The sequence below is a fragment of the Marmota monax genome, unplaced genomic scaffold (genome assembly GCF_021218885.2).
Source record: "Marmota monax isolate L192 unplaced genomic scaffold, Marmota_monax_Labrador192_F-V1.1 WCK01_AAM20220418_F8-fsc00004, whole genome shotgun sequence".
NCBI lineage: Eukaryota > Metazoa > Chordata > Mammalia > Rodentia > Sciuridae > Marmota > Marmota monax.
This window is the reverse complement of record NW_026692881.1, coordinates 11,556,972-11,572,981: the sequence shown is the minus strand read 5'-3', so window position 1 is coordinate 11,572,981 and position 16,010 is coordinate 11,556,972. Positions and strand designations below refer to the sequence as shown.

Below are 16,010 nucleotides of genomic sequence, written 5' to 3'. Positions count from 1 at the left end.
ACTATCCCATGCACATGCACCCTTACCAAGACCTGTACTTGTTCTATCAACCACTGGGAAACTGCCTCTTCCAGAAAACTCTTCTCCACTATCAATCAGGGCTTCCTTCACGGCTTCATATCCGTGCAACACCACAGTGGGCTTCTTGCCCAAATACAGAGTGAACACAGGGCCATAGACTTTTGATAACTGGAAATGGGATAGAAAATAGAAATGTTAACCAAAGAAATAAGTACTTGACATACATATTCTGAATGATTCATACTGTTATTCAGATTATCCTTATTGTATTTGTTATATTTTATTCTGCCATATGAATCTTCAAATATTTCTAAGTTTTGCTCACAGATATGATGGTAATTATAGATGTTACTTATGGATGGTCTTTGATGTGCCTGGCTCAGGCAATGGATACCTATGATGTAATTAATTCTCACATCAATTCATTTAGAAGACTTGTTTGTCCTGTTTTACATTTAAAGTAAATAAAGTTAGAGAGTTACAAATCTCATTTGTAGAATACCGTGATTAATAAACAGAAGACCTAAATTTGAACCATTATTTTGTCTGAAGCTTGAACAATTTATCAGCCCTCAGTTCACCTTAATTTCCTAAGTACACATACCAATCTCACCATTTATCCAAGAGCACTCTAAAAGAAAACAGGGAAATACCAAGTTACTGAAATTCCTCCCCCAATTGCACAATTACCCAACTGATTTCTTCAGGGGCACTAGCAAGGCTCATGCCTAAGAAATTCAGATAAAGTAAGCCAGCGATGAATACTATAAGTCTATATTTTTATGTGAGTATAGATTATCTTAACACTCTTTGTAGTTGAGGCCACAGCTATAATTAACACACAGGACAGCAGGTACCATGGAGTAGTGCCATGCAGCATCTCATGGAAGAATAATTTCTCTCACCCCACAAAATCCATAGGGCACAGACAGCAACATTGTTCAGAATCCATAAGGATCCTATTACCCCTCAGTGGACCCTGAATGGTTAATTCTTTTCTACTCTTATACTGATTCCCAGTCCATAGTTTTCTTTTTTAAAAGAAAATTTTAAATTTTAAAAAATTTTCAAGTATGTTTGAAAAATTTAATGTAAATGTATAAAATGTGATGTCTTAATTTATTTTTGCATTGCAAAATAATTACGACAATCAAACTAATTAACATACAACACCTCAGTGTTAACATTTTCATGGGTATGTGTGGTGAGAACACATTAGCAAATTTTGGATATAAGATACATAATTATTTACTGTAGTCACCATGCTATGCCTTAAGTCTCCATACTTATTCACCTTGTAACTGAAGTGTTTGTTCCCTGGACCAAAGTATCTCACCCTTTTTTCCACATCCCAGCCCCATTACTATGCATTCATATCTTTTTGTTGTTGTTGTAAGATTCCACACGTGAGATCATTAGAAATTATATGTTAATAGTTAATTATCTCAAAACAAACCCCAATGTTATGTATAACTAGAATAAACTAAAGAAAAAAAGAAAAAAGTTATCTACATTCCACATAATTAAACAAGCATAGAATATGATTTGCTCTACTTTGTTCCCTAGTACTTCCCCCTTTCCCTTCTTTCTTCCCTCCCCCTGTTCTTTTCCCTTTATTCCACTGTTATTTCTTCTGTTTATTTACAGATTTTTTTAAAAAGTAATGCCTTCTGGATATACATGAAGGTGAGATTGGTATGTGTACTTAGGAAATTAAGATACATTCAAACATTTTTCCCTTTTCCCATCCTTACTTCCTCCTCCTTAATCTCTTTCCTCTGCCTGACTGATCTTTCTTCTATTTTCATGGATTCCACCCTTTTCTTCTTTCCCCCTTATTTTGTACTAGCTTCTTCATATCAGAGAAAACATCTGACTTATGACTTTCTGCCTGTGGCTTACTTAATTTCACACAATTCTCTCCAGTTCCATCAAATCACCAGAAAATGCCATAATTTTATTCCTCTGTATGACTAATAATCTATTGTATATATACAACATTTTCTTTTATTATTCATCTGGATACAGGCACATAGGTGTGTTTCATAGCTTCGCTATTGTGAATTGTGCTACTATAGCCATTGAAGTGGCTACATTTTTATAGTATGCTGATTCAATCATTTTGGATATATACTGAAGAGTGGGATGTCTGATTCATATGGTCTTTCCATTTCTTGTATTTTGAAGAATCTACATTCTGTTTTCCACAGTGGTTGCACTGAAATTTGTAGTCCCATTAACATATGAGTGTACCTCTCCCCCAGATCCTCACCAAAATGTATTATTATTCATATTCTTGATAATGACCATTCTGACTAAAGTGAGGTGAAATTTCAGTATAGATTCTCTTTGCAATAATTTTCCTTATTGCTAGAGATGTTGAACATTGACAGACATATAAAAGCAATGGAAACATCAAGTCCACAAGGAATATTTGCTGTGCAGCAATCTCTTAATAATTTGCTCCCATGAATATGTTTAAAAATAAGAATTAGTTCACTTACCCTTTGCAAGCCACTGGAGGAACATGAGCATACTTACATTGCTTAAAGATCTGCCAATGTTTTTAGCATCTATTTGTAAGATATTTCCAAGAATTGGGAGAGGAGTGGGGCCTGGTGGGAGCTTCCTTCCCCCAGAGCTCTGTCTCCATAATGAGAAGAGAAGCAGACAACAGAGACTGAGCACCAGGATGACAGCTAAATCCATTGAAGTCTTCTCTTTTTACTGAAACAAATGTGAGCTTGCAATCAATATAAAGCTTTTATAGTTCTCCCTCATAATTCAAAATATGTCCTATTTACATATAAAATGCTGAGTCAGTCAACAGGAAAAATTCCATTCCCTTCTGAGAATACGTTTGTCACCTGATAAAGTTAAAACTAAACTGTTATTTACTGTTGCCCTCTTTTCCAAACTCCACTGTTGACCATTCTGGGATAGAGCAGAGGAAGAGACAATTTACAGTACAGAAAAAAATAAGGACACAACCCTCTGGCTACACCAATGTGCAACCAGGATTAAGAAAAAAATGAAACATTTGATCAAATATATTGCTCAACATTCTGGATTCTTAGACTGATGACACATTGGAAATTAATGACTTTGGGAAAATCCACTTTATCTCTGACTTTTTACAGCAACATTGAACTTGTGATACTTCATTAAACAATAGGATAGTTTGTGTTTGAAAATAAAGTCTTTTAAATAGTTCAAAGAATTGAACTAACATCACAACTGTCTGAACTAAAGTAAGTAGCATAATTTATACATTTTGAAAGACAAAACATATATCACTACTTAACTAAGAATATATACCTAGAATTTGTCATTTAGCCTACACTCTTCTTTCTCCCTAACCCCACCAAACCTGAAGGGCAGAAAGCAGAGATCATTATTATATTTTTTTTTGTCAAACAGGTTCAGGGAGATTCTGGAAAAACAGGAGACCATCATTTCACACAACTCACTAGGGGTAGACCAGAAATTTAAATGAACTCGAATGGCCATGGTGTACCATGGCTTACACCATAGCCGCCTAGAAAATCACATTAGAAAAGTGAATAAAAAGACCCCAAACACTACTCTAAATGTACACTGTATTGTGTTCATAGCCCAACAAGATTCCCTTCAAATTAATACCCATTATTTCACTCCAAAGATAACTGAATCAGAGATTCTATAAAAGGAGGAGATGCAGAGAGGGCTTATCTCCTCTCCATCAGTACAGGGGTGAAACTTTCTCTGCAGAAATGAATATGAGCCAATTTCAGGGAATTGGAGGAGTAAGGCTTGAGAAACTGACAGATGTTCCCCAGTGACTTATACATGGAACTCTTTCTGTTGCTGTTTACTACTTAACTGTCAGATGTGATGGGATGAAATATTGGATCACAAGCAATGATACTGGACATAGAAAAACAAGCATGTGCTTTGGAGGTGAATGGAAGCCAGGGACTACATCAAGACTCCCTGCACAGGAGGAATAATATGCAAATCGAAATAGAGTGAATACTTTTGGTAGTCATGATTCAATACATCATTGGATTGATAGATACTACTAGATCAACAAATTGGTTAGCATAGTTACTTCTAAGCTATTTAGTAAAGAGAGCTAAGTTGTTGACATAAGATCATAGTTACAAAATGTTCAATTTCCATGTTTACAGAGATGCTGACAATGACCAAAAATTTTCACACCTATCATATCACTTTTAATTTTCTTAATTATATTTAGAAAGTAAAATTATTCCCATTGAGGAATGAGGAATCTGGGCCTCAGAGATTCCATGCCATGGCCAAGGTCACACAGATTGTAGATGGTAGTACTGAGACCGGACCTCATATACCCTGACTCTCTTAGACTTACCTCAAAAAAAAAAAATCAAGCAAGTTCAATGTTTACCAAGTGTGTATTATTTTGCATTATTCCATGGTGACACTCATAAGTGACTTTGGAACTAGAAATTGATTTAATAATTGCAGAATTCATTGGTTAAAATGGTGGTCAGAAAAGTTTGATTTTTTAACCTTTAGAATTTTCATTAACTCAGGTCTTGATGAAATCTTTATTCATATCAACACAGAGCAGTAACTTGCTGTGTGATTCACAGACATACAACCTCTAAACCAACCATCTCAGCCTCTAAACACCAAAAAAATACCACACATTTTTACTTTTAATAAAATAAATGTTATGTCTGTCTTCAGTACTTTAGATTTATTATCAATAAGATGAATTTTTCTACTCTCATACTTCATCCCATGAGGCTCCTGCCTGACCATTTTTCTTTTTATAATAAGAGAGAACCACACAACATACCAAAATTTGGGGGTCACAGGAAAAGTAGTATTAAAAAATAAGGTTCTAACAATGGATTCCTACATAAATCAATTTCAAATATATAACATAATAATGGATCTCAATAACCTAATAAAGTAAGAAGAAACAAAACCAAAAATTAATTGAAGGAAAGAAATAAAAAAGATCAGAGAAGAAATACAAAGATAATTAGAGAGTATTATGAAAATTATAAGCCTAATGGTATTACTTAAATTTATGGACACACATAACTTCCCCAAATTGATCAATAAGACATGAAAAACAAACAGAGCAATAAAGGGTATTGAAATTGGATCAGTAATAAAGCATTTCCCGACAAATAAAAAGTTCAGGGTACAAAGGTTTCACTGCTGAATTCTAAAAAATTCTCACAGAAGAATCAATAAAATTAGTCAAATTGTTCCAAACTATTGAAAAAGAGGCATTCTTCCAAACTCATTCCAAAAGGCCAGTACCCTCCTGCTAAAATGGGAATCAGGAAAGTTTAATTTTTTAATCTTTAGAACTTACATAAAGCAGCTCAAAATAAACTCTTTTCTTGGGTCAAACAGAAACAGTAAATTTCTTCTTGACTCACAAAACTCTGAAGTCCAAACCAACCAAGTCAGTCTTCAAACTCTGATGGGACCATACTGAATCATTATGTATAAAATGAATTAAACTTCTCTCTTTGTTCTACTTACTTAATTCACTATGAGTTGAATATCTATAATCTCCTCCTATAATCCTTGAGGCTCCTGCCTGAGCCTTTTCCTTACTGTAGAAAAAAAGAATCATACAACCTATCAAAAGATGGGATATAGAAATAGTAATACTAAAAATAAGGTTTATATTGATAAATGCCTGCATAAAAATTAAGGGAAATTTTGAAAAAATAATCTAAAGATGCTTATCAATGACCTGGTAAAATAATAGGAAACTAAACCTAAAAATAATAGTAGCAATGGATTAACAAATATCAGATCAAAAATAGATAAAATTTAAGAAAAATCAGTGAAACAAAGTTTTTTAAAAACCATAGACAAAATTAACAAATATTTATCTAGACTAAGAAAAAAGAAAGAAGACAGAAATCAGTAAAATAAGACATAACAAAGAACACATTATAATAATACCACAGAAATACTAATGAATACAAGAGATTTTTCCAGATCTATGTGCCAAAATAGGGGAAAATTTAGAAGAAATAGAGAAATTTCTGAACACTTATAATCTACGAAAATTTAATTATATTAAACCATAAAAAAACACCAAAAAGATCAGTGATGGGTATTGAAATTAAAACTAATAAAACATTTTCCAAATGAACAAAGGTTCAATATTCAAAGGTTTCATTTCTGAATTCTGCCAAACTCTCACAGAAGAATTTTGTTTTCCAAACAATTCTAAACAATTGAAACAGAGGGAAATCTTCCAGAATCATTCTTCGAGGCCAGCAGCAACCTGATACTAAAATCATAAAAGAACACAACAAAAAACAAAACTACAGACTAATATCCCTGATGAACATAGATGCAAATATTCACACACAAAAAAACTTAGCAAATAAAAGCTAACACATCAAGAAGATCATTCGGGATAATGATATTGGATTTATTCAAGGGATGCATGGATGGTTTTAAAGAGTGAAATCAATTAAATAAGACATCACATCAACAGAACAAAGAATAAAAAAAGCATTTCATAAAAGTTAACATTACTTCATGATAAAAGCCCTGAGCAAATTAGCTACAGAAGGATTATACCTCAACATAATTAAGACTTTGTAAGGTAAAAACACTGTCAACATAAAAAAATGGGTAAAACTTGAAAGCTTTTCCCCTAAATCTAGCACAAGACAAGTGTGTGTGTTCTTATTGATTTTATTAAACATAAAAGTTTTAGCCAGAGAAATAAGCTAGAAAAAGAAATATGGGGCATAAATTGGAAAGAAAGAAGTCCACGTTATCCCTGTTTTCCATTACATAATCCTAAAAATAGAAAATTTTAAAGACTCCTCCAAATGTCTATTAGAATTGATAAGATAATACAGTAAATTTGAAGAATACAATATCATTATGCAAAAATCAGTAGCAATTTAATAAACTATTAATATGATTTCTGAGAAAAAAAATCATGAAAGGAATCCAATTCATAAAGGCTACAACAAAACAATAATATAACTAGGAATAAATCTAAGAAAGTGAAATAAATACCTCTAAATTTTAAAACACATTGATGAAAGAAATTGAAGAGAGAGAGGGATACAAAGAAAATAGAAAGACCTCTCATCCTCATAAATTGGAAGAGTTAATCCTATTAAAAGTGCTATAAAACCTAAAGAAATTTCAGGAGTTAATACAATCCCCATGAGAATCCCAATGAAATTTTTTGTTATTGTTGTTAAACTTCTTTATTTTTCCTCTCCTCCTTTGCAGTTGTAAACCACATATTCACTGATTTAAATTCATTTCTCCTATATACAAGGATTTCAATTGGGAAAAAAAACAGCATGAAATTCAAATGGAAGCACAGAAGTCTCCAAAAGTTAATACTATTTTGAACAAAAGAATAAAGTTGGAGGCATATCAATTCCTAATTTAAAGAGACACTACAGAGTCATAGTAAGCAAAATAACATGGTTCTGGCATAAAAATAGAAAATGGAAAGAGAAAAGATTGTGAAATAAACTTGTGCATCTATAGCAAATGATTATGAGCAAAGGTGTCAATAACATATATTGGAGAAAAATCACCCTTTTCAATACAGCTGTGATAATTATAAATCCACATTCAAAGATTGAAAGTTGTCTTTATCTCTCAGACTGTACAAAATTTGAAAATATGTCAAAGACATGAAAGGGAGATCTGAAACCTTAAAACCACTGGAAGAATGTATAGGGGGGAATTCTATAAAACATTGACAGAGACAATGATATTTTTTTGCATATGACCTTCCTGTGCTTTTGACCTCAAAGCACAGGAAGCAGAAGCAAAAATGCACAAATGCATTACATTGAACTAAAAAGATACTACCCATCAAAATGAACATTCAACACAGTGAAGAGACAACATATAGGATAGGAGAAAATATTTGCCATCTATTCATTTGACAAAAGATTAATATCCCAAATATATGAAACACTAAAAGATTTTTTTCAAATAAAAACCAAGTAATCCAAATAAAGAATGAAAAAAAAATGGTCTCAATGGACACTGCTCAAAAGAAGAAATACAAATGCCCAACACATATAAAAAGTGCTCAGTATCATTAGCCATCAGGAAAATGCAAAGTAAAACAGCAATGTGATATCAACTCCCTCCAGATATATTGATTATAATAAACAAAACAGAAAAAAGAAGCCTCTACCAACAACAAAATAAAAGCTCAAAAATCATGAAATAAAATTTTGATAGGATGTGGAGAAAAGAGAAGTCTCATTCATTGTTGGGAGAAATGTCAATTAGTATCACCTTTATGGAGACAGTATGGAAGTCCCTAAAAAAAAGAAAAAAAAAAATATATATATATACACACACACACACACATATACATATCAAATGATCCTAAGTGTTTTGGTCAGCTTTTCTGTTGGTCTGAACAAAATAATTCACAAGTACAATCTAGAGGAAGAAAAGTTTATTTTGGATCACAGTGTCAAACATCTCAGGCCATAGACAGCTGTCTCCAATACTCTGGGCTCAAGGTCACAGTGAACATCCTGGAGGGATGATTGTAGCATGAGAAAACTTCTTCCATTATGGCAGCAAGTAATCAGAGACAGAGAAAGAGAGAGGAAGGTGTCATAGTGAAGATGGGCCCTCCAGGGCACACCCCCAGTGACTCACCTCCTCCAGTCACACCCCCCCCTGCCTACAGCTGCCACCAGGAACATTCAAACTAAGATGCACTGAGCAGCTTACTGCTCTCACCAACCAATGATTTCATATTCCTGCATTAATACAAGAACTTTTGCTCTCACTAAGGGTGCATAGACAAAGAAGAAAAGGAAATAATTGCTGGCTGGCATTGACAGTAATTATCCATCCTTGTCCATAGTTTTGACTAACTCCAATGGATGTAATTTTTTTTTTCATTCTTTGTTCAGATTTTTTGGTTACTTTTGTTTTATGTGCTACTTTGTTTGTCTATACACACACACACAAATTTTTCCCTTTTCTTCTTTATGACTTTTTTCTGTTTACCCATAATTTTCTTAGTTTGCTCTGTTTTGATGTTGGAGGGTTAGTAGGTTTTTGTTTTGTTTTTCTTGTTATTCTTTCTCCCCCATTTTTAGTCCTCTAAAAACCATATTCTCTCTTTCTCTTATTTTTTCTCCTTCTTTACAGTCTTAGTTGCTATCTGTTGCTTTCTTTCTTTTCAATTTTTGAATATTTAAAACTTTCTTTTACCTTCCTAACTCATTTTATTTTTTCGTAATGAACTGTGTTTTTAAAAATTTTCAGACAAAATAGTTTCTATAATTTCTTCCCCCACCATATATTTTGCAGTTATTAGGATTCTGGATACCTTAACTGACACCTGGTGTTTTCTTTAGTGCTCTATCATCACAGTTGTTTGATGTTGCTGTTGTTCCTGGTTGAACACTCTTCCTGTTGGTGTGGTTATTAGTGTCATAGATTTTATAGTAGGCATCTGCTTTTTGAAAGGCTAACTGTTTTTTTATGCTCTTGTTTATTTCCCCCTCTTCTCAGTGGTCCTGCAAATCTAATGTGAAGCAACAAGTTCAAAGAGTTGATTTCTTCTGAGATAAACACCCAACCAGTTAAGAGAGCATGCACTTTGTTCCACACCAAACCTAACCCCACTCAAACCAGCAAAATTTTAACAAAAGTAATGGGGAAGAGAAAAATCCAGACCATAAGTAGAAAAGACTAAAGTGAGCCGTAGGTACCACTAATGGACACATGCTAACCCACGGCAACAGTAGAGAGAAGTAACACAAGGACCAATGCAAGAACTAATCTCTCTCCAATGCATACAAGCCAGACAGAGACAGTCATGAGGTAATGTCAACCTCAGGTACTTTTCCTGATCTCATGAAGTTAGTCTTAAGCCTTGAGTTAAAATTACTTAAACCAGTGCATTTATAAGCTAACATAATATTTCAATCTGTTGAAGTGAAGTTGGAGATTGAATGGTTCCAGACATGTAGACTATCATCATTAAGCTAGGTTAAATCACACAATGTCAAAAGAAATTAAAGAAAACTTAAATGTGTGGAATTGCATTCCATACCAGAGATTGAAGTATTAATATCACTTGGTGGTATTACTAGAGTATAGTGTCATAAATATGGTAGATCCAGATGTTCAGTAGTTTGTCTCTCCACCAAGCCAATCAGTGTTTCCACAATTAATCTGAAGAAATTATTTTAGGACTCTAAAATCTAGACAAATTTTTCCATCCTCCTAGGCAGTACTTGATGAAGAAAGTGCCACAAATGTGAGTAAATTGGGCTTCTCACATTGAGGCTAACATTCCGCATATACCAGCTATACAGGAGGCAGTATGGAGGATAGTGTACTGTGTTTCTGAGACACTCACAGGCCTCTAACTAGGCATGGGGACTTTTTCCATCAAATATCAAGTTTGTAATTTTTTTTTTCTTTGTAGTATTAGAAACTGAACCCAGGGAACTCTACCCTGAGTTTCATCCCCAATCTTTTTCATTTTTTAAATTTTGAGACAGGTTCTCACTAATAGTCCCAAGCTGGCCTCAAACTTGTGACTATTCTGCCTCATTTCCCTGAGTTGTTGGGAATATAGGTTTGAGCCATCATGCCTGGCTAAGGTTGTGACTTTTGGTTGCTAATAGACTGGCACAGATATAACAATTGTTTCATACTTATGTGGACAGTAAATTTTCTCAATAACATTAAATGAAGGATTTAAAAAAAGGATATCTTTATTTTACCCTTTTCTTATTAGATTCAGATGTGTAAAGAAATCTCTATCAAAACATTGGTTGGCTACAGACATAACAGAATAGAGATTTAGTTAATCATAGATGACAAGAAATACCATAGTTCTTGCAAAAATTTCATTAAATAAATGGATTATTGCAGCCTTTTTAAAAAAAAACAATAGTAACCAATAGAAGGCAAAATGCCTAACGTTTCTTATGTTAATGTTTGTGATATTTTAAATATCTAGTTCTTAATAATAACTATAAAATTATACAGTATAAAGAACAATAATAATGTCCATAACTAGCTAAAAGATTTTTTTTAACAAAAACTACCTCTGAGGAGACCCAGATATCAAATTTGTTTTAAAAAATATATCTTTCAAAAGCCAAATTAAAAAAAAAGTCAGTAAAACAATGTGTGTGAAAATGTCATAAATATCAATTTAGGGCCAAGAAATTAAAAGGGAAACAAATAGATATTCCAGAATTTAAAATACAGTAGATATAAGAAAACTGCTCAACAGAGAGTTTCAATAGCAGACTTGAATGAACAGAAGAAATAAATAGTAAACATGAAGACAACAACAGAAATATTTGAATCTTAATAGCACAGAGAAGGAAACAAAGAAAAATGAACAGATTGAAGGAGACTATGAAATTCCAGTATGACAAGGTACACTTGATGGGAATCCCAGCAAGAGCAGAGAGAGAAGAGAGAGAGATCATATCTGAAGAAATAATGGTAAAAACATTTAAATTTAAGGAAAAAGTCACGAATCTACACATGCAGAAAACTCAATAAATTCCAAGCAGGGTAAAACCCAAGGGATTCATACCAAGGCATATTTTAAACAAATTGTTGAAAACCAAAGACAAAGAGAGACTATTGAAAGCAGCAATAAAGAAGTGACTCATCATATAAAGTTTTTTTCTTCCATGAAAGTAACTCATAGTGTTTCCTCAGAAAATACAGAAGGAAGTAATCTGTGGAATCATGCATTTATTTAAAGTGCTGACAGGAAACAAGTCAATGAAAATTCTCTACCTGCCAATGCTATTCTTCCACAGAATGTGACAAAGTACAATATTCCAAAATAAAACAAAAGGTATTGGAATTCCTCACAAGTGGATCTGTTTGCAAAAAAAAAAAAATGCAAAGGCGACTCATCTTTCTAGCTGAAAAACAAAAGATATTGGGAAATAGATCAACACAATATTAAGAAATAAAGATCTTCATTAAGTATAACTCTACTGATGAATATAATCTCAATATTATTCTGCTTTATATTTAACCCTCTTTAATTTCTATATTATTTTAAAGAAAATGAATAAAATAATTATAGATGTATGCTATGGGTACACAATGTAGGAAAGTTTAACTTGTGACCAAAAGAAGAAAAAGGAAATGTAGTTGGATGAGAGCAAAATTAATGGTATTTCCTTTAAAGCTAACTGAAAATCATTTCAAATCATATATTTATAAATTTTGGAAGTTACAATAATCCCCATGGTAGCTCCTAAGATATACATATACAGAGAAAAATCAAAAGGGAATCAAAAACTTCAATAGAAATAGAGATGATGAAACAGAATAAAAGGCAATAGAGGAAGAAATGAGGAACAGAAATATATGAGACATATAGAATAAGATAGCATTATAGTAGAAAGAAGATCTTCAATATGGTAAAGTTCTTGAACTTTAAAAGTATTATGTACACCATGAAGGATTTTTTTAAAAAAGGAATATAGAAGGAATTTTTTAGAAAAAGGCTATGTGCAGTCTACAAAAGACTCATTTACACCAAACACAAGCATTTTGAAAGTCAAAAAATGGACAATTTCCCAAGTAAGTAGTAAACAAATGGGGGAATAGTATATTAATATCACAGATGATAGATATTAATAAAAAAACTTGTCAAAAATCAAATAAAAGTTTTGAAGAAGATATATTATAAAAGTATATGCAATAATTGAGAGAGCCCAAAAATATAAAAAGGAAACATTGAAAATTGAAGCATTGAATGATTATAAAAGTGGGAGATTCCAACACTCAACTTTCAATAATGGATAGATCATCTAGCCATTATCTAAAAGGAAATAGAAGATTTAAACAACACTAGATATCACCTATAAGTAACAAACACATATTGAACAATTTTCTCAACAACTATAGAATACAAATTCTTCTTAGGAGCACAAAAAAACAATTTCTCTAGCATAAACCATTTATAGATAATGCATAATTTTCAATTAATTTTAAAATATTTAAATCATACTGAGTATATTCTCTGATCACAATGGAATGAAACTAGAAATCAAGACCAGAAAGAAATACAGATGTTAAAGAACATACTCTTGAAAAACAAATAGGTTAAAGAAGAAATCACTAGGAAAACTAAAAAATATTGAGAGACAAATGAAAATCAAAACACAACATAAGAAGATAATATTATTCTTGAAAACCCTGTTCATAGAAGAACATTTAGAGCAGTAAACATCTTTACCAGAAGACAAGAAGGAGCTAAAATCAACAATGTAATTTTGCAAACTATTGACTAGGAAAAGAGAAGCAAAAAATAGAACAATCACTGAAACCAAATATTGTTTTATTAGAACAGTCAACAAACTGCAAATCCCTAACTAAATAGACACCAAATAAAATGAAAAAGAGAGATAATGACAGCTAACTTCACATATAAAAGCAGGGAATAATAATTGATTTTATAGAAACAAAAAGAATGAAAAGAGAATACCATAAAACATTTGCTCACCAACAAATGAATCAATCTATAGAAATAGGAAACTTCGTAGGGACACATAATATTTCCAAAAGAACTATAGTCAAATAGAAAATGAGAACAATTACAACAAATAAGGTGTTGAATTTGTAATTAAGAACCCATAAAAAATGAAAGATAGAGGGCCAGATAACTTTACTGGTGAATTCTACCAAAATATTTTTTAAGAGAATTAAAATCAATCTACTATTCCAAAATTACTAAGGAGGTAATACTTCCTAATACTCTGTGGCTACTCTGAGAGCAAAGCAAGGCAGAGATTTCAAAAGATAAAACCAATACCTCTTAGGAATAAAATATCCTTTCCAGGCATTTTTTTTCACAAATTTTTGTGAAAATTTGATTGTATATGAATGAGATTATTTCTGGGCTTTCCATTGTGATCCATAGGTCTGTGTGTTGTTTCAGCTTGCATTAAAGTGTTTTGTTTATTACAGATTTGTATATAGTTTAAAGTCAGGTTGGTTGATGCACCCAGTATTCTAAGATTATATTGACTATAAGAATATATTGACTATTCAGGGTTTTTGAGGTTGTATCCAAATTTTAGGATTTGTGTGTGTGAAAGAGAACAAAGAGTGCCATTGGATTTTTTTATAGTGATCTCTTTGAATCTGTAGATCACATGGGGTAGCATGAACATTCTGACAATATTAATTTTTCAGATCCACGACTTTTGATTATTTTACTATTTATTTACATTTTCTATTTATTACAATTTTTTTCAATTGATATTTCATCTATTTCAGTATATCTATATTTCATGTACTTAAATTTATCCCTAAGTATTTCATGCTTTTAAATGCTATTGTAAATGGAATTGTTTTATTGATTTATTTTTTAAAGATTTAAGTAAATTTATTAGAAACTTTGACTATTTAATCTAGTAGATAAATAAATAAGGTTCTTTTAATTTTTTTATTCCTTCAGATTGATTATACAGAATGATGTATTCCATTGTGGCATATTCTTACATACATATCACATACATTGATCATTTCCACTCCTCCACTACTCTTTTTAACTTCTTCTCACCCCTCAGCCTGATCTCCTTCCTTATCTCTAGAGATTTATCATCTACTTTCATGTCCTCTGGTTTTCCTCTTGATTCCACACACAAGACAAAACAGTTGATGCTTTTCTTTCTGAGTCAGGCATATTTCACTTAACATGATGATCTCAAGTTCCATCCATTTTGCTTCCAATGGCATGATTTCCTTGTTCTTTACAGCTGAATAATACTACATTGTGCACACAGCCCATATTTTCTTTATACATTCATTTATCAGTAGGCACCTAGGGTGATTCTATAACTCAGCTATTGTGAATTGTGCTGTGATAAACATGAGCATGTAGCTATCTCTGTAGGAAGTTAACTTTAATTCCTATGGGGATACAACAAGGAATGCTGTCTCCAGATAAAATGGTATTTCTATTTTTAGTTTTGTTTTTGAGCAATCTTCCATAGTGGCTACAGTAATTTACATTTCTTACAACAGTATATAAGTGTTCCTTTTCTCCCCTTATCCTTACCAGTATTTGTTGCTTTTTGTATTCTTCATGATAGTCATCCTCACTGAGGTGATACAGAATCTCAACGTAGTTTTGATTTGCACTTCCCTGATGGCTAAATATTTTTTCATATAATTACTGTCCATTTGTATTTCTTTGAGAAGTGTCTGGTTAGTTCATTTGCTCATTTATTGAGTTATTTGGCTGGATTTTTGTTTGAGGCTTTGTTGTTTGGTGGTAAGTTTTTTCAGTACTCTCTGATAGTTGTTTATCTTTTGTTAAGAGAGCAACTCATAAATATTTTCTCACATTCTGTAGCTGTCTTTTCACTCTGTCGTCTATTTCCTTGCTTTCAGATTTTTAATTTAATGCAATCCCATCTGTTGATTCTTGTTATGATTCCCTGAGTTATTATTGTCCTATTCAGGAATTTGTTGTGTCTAGATCTTGAAATATTTCCCCTCTATTTTCTATTATCAGTTTCAAATTTATTGGTCTAATTCCTAGGTCATTGATCCAATTTGAATTACCATCTTTATGGGTTGATATGGGGGATCCAGTTTCAGTCTTCTATATATGAACATCCAGTTTTTCAATTACTATGTGTTGAAGAGGCCTTTTTCTTCAATATATGTTTTTGAAGTTTTTGTTGAGAATCAGAGGCAATAGCTGTATTGATTTATTTCTCTGTGCTCTATTATTTTCCATTGGTCTGTCTCTAATTTGAGTACTGTATCATTTCTGTGACTAGAACTTTTTAGTGTACTTTTAAATTGATTTTACTCTATGCATGTATATCTAAAAAGAACAAAGGAAAAAATAAAAAGAGACAGAACAAAATAAAATAAAATCTTCATTATAAATGTTTACATTTCCTAGATTTAAGTAGCTATATTTACTTCCCAGTTAATTCATATTAGTGGAG

The 16,010-nt window shown here is 32.1% G+C and overlaps 1 protein-coding gene across 2 annotated transcripts in view; it reads right to left on the bottom strand.

The window, feature by feature from the left end:
- The window catches only part of LOC124096541 (cytochrome P450 2C18), a 34,859-nt gene extending 31,924 nt beyond the window's left edge, over nucleotides 1–2,935 (bottom strand). The window contains exons 1-2 of one of the 2 annotated variants that reach the window (XM_046450489.2): nucleotides 2,563–2,935; nucleotides 27–189 (exon numbers count right to left, since the gene is read on the bottom strand). In XM_046450489.2, coding sequence (XP_046306445.1) covers nucleotides 27–189; nucleotides 2,563–2,730 — 331 coding nt within the window. In that variant the 5' untranslated portion in view covers nucleotides 2,731–2,935. The remainder of the gene's footprint in view (nucleotides 1–26; nucleotides 190–2,562) is intronic. The other variant, XM_046450488.2, reaches the window with a different exon arrangement.
- Nucleotides 2,936–16,010: the final 13,075 nt, after the last annotated feature.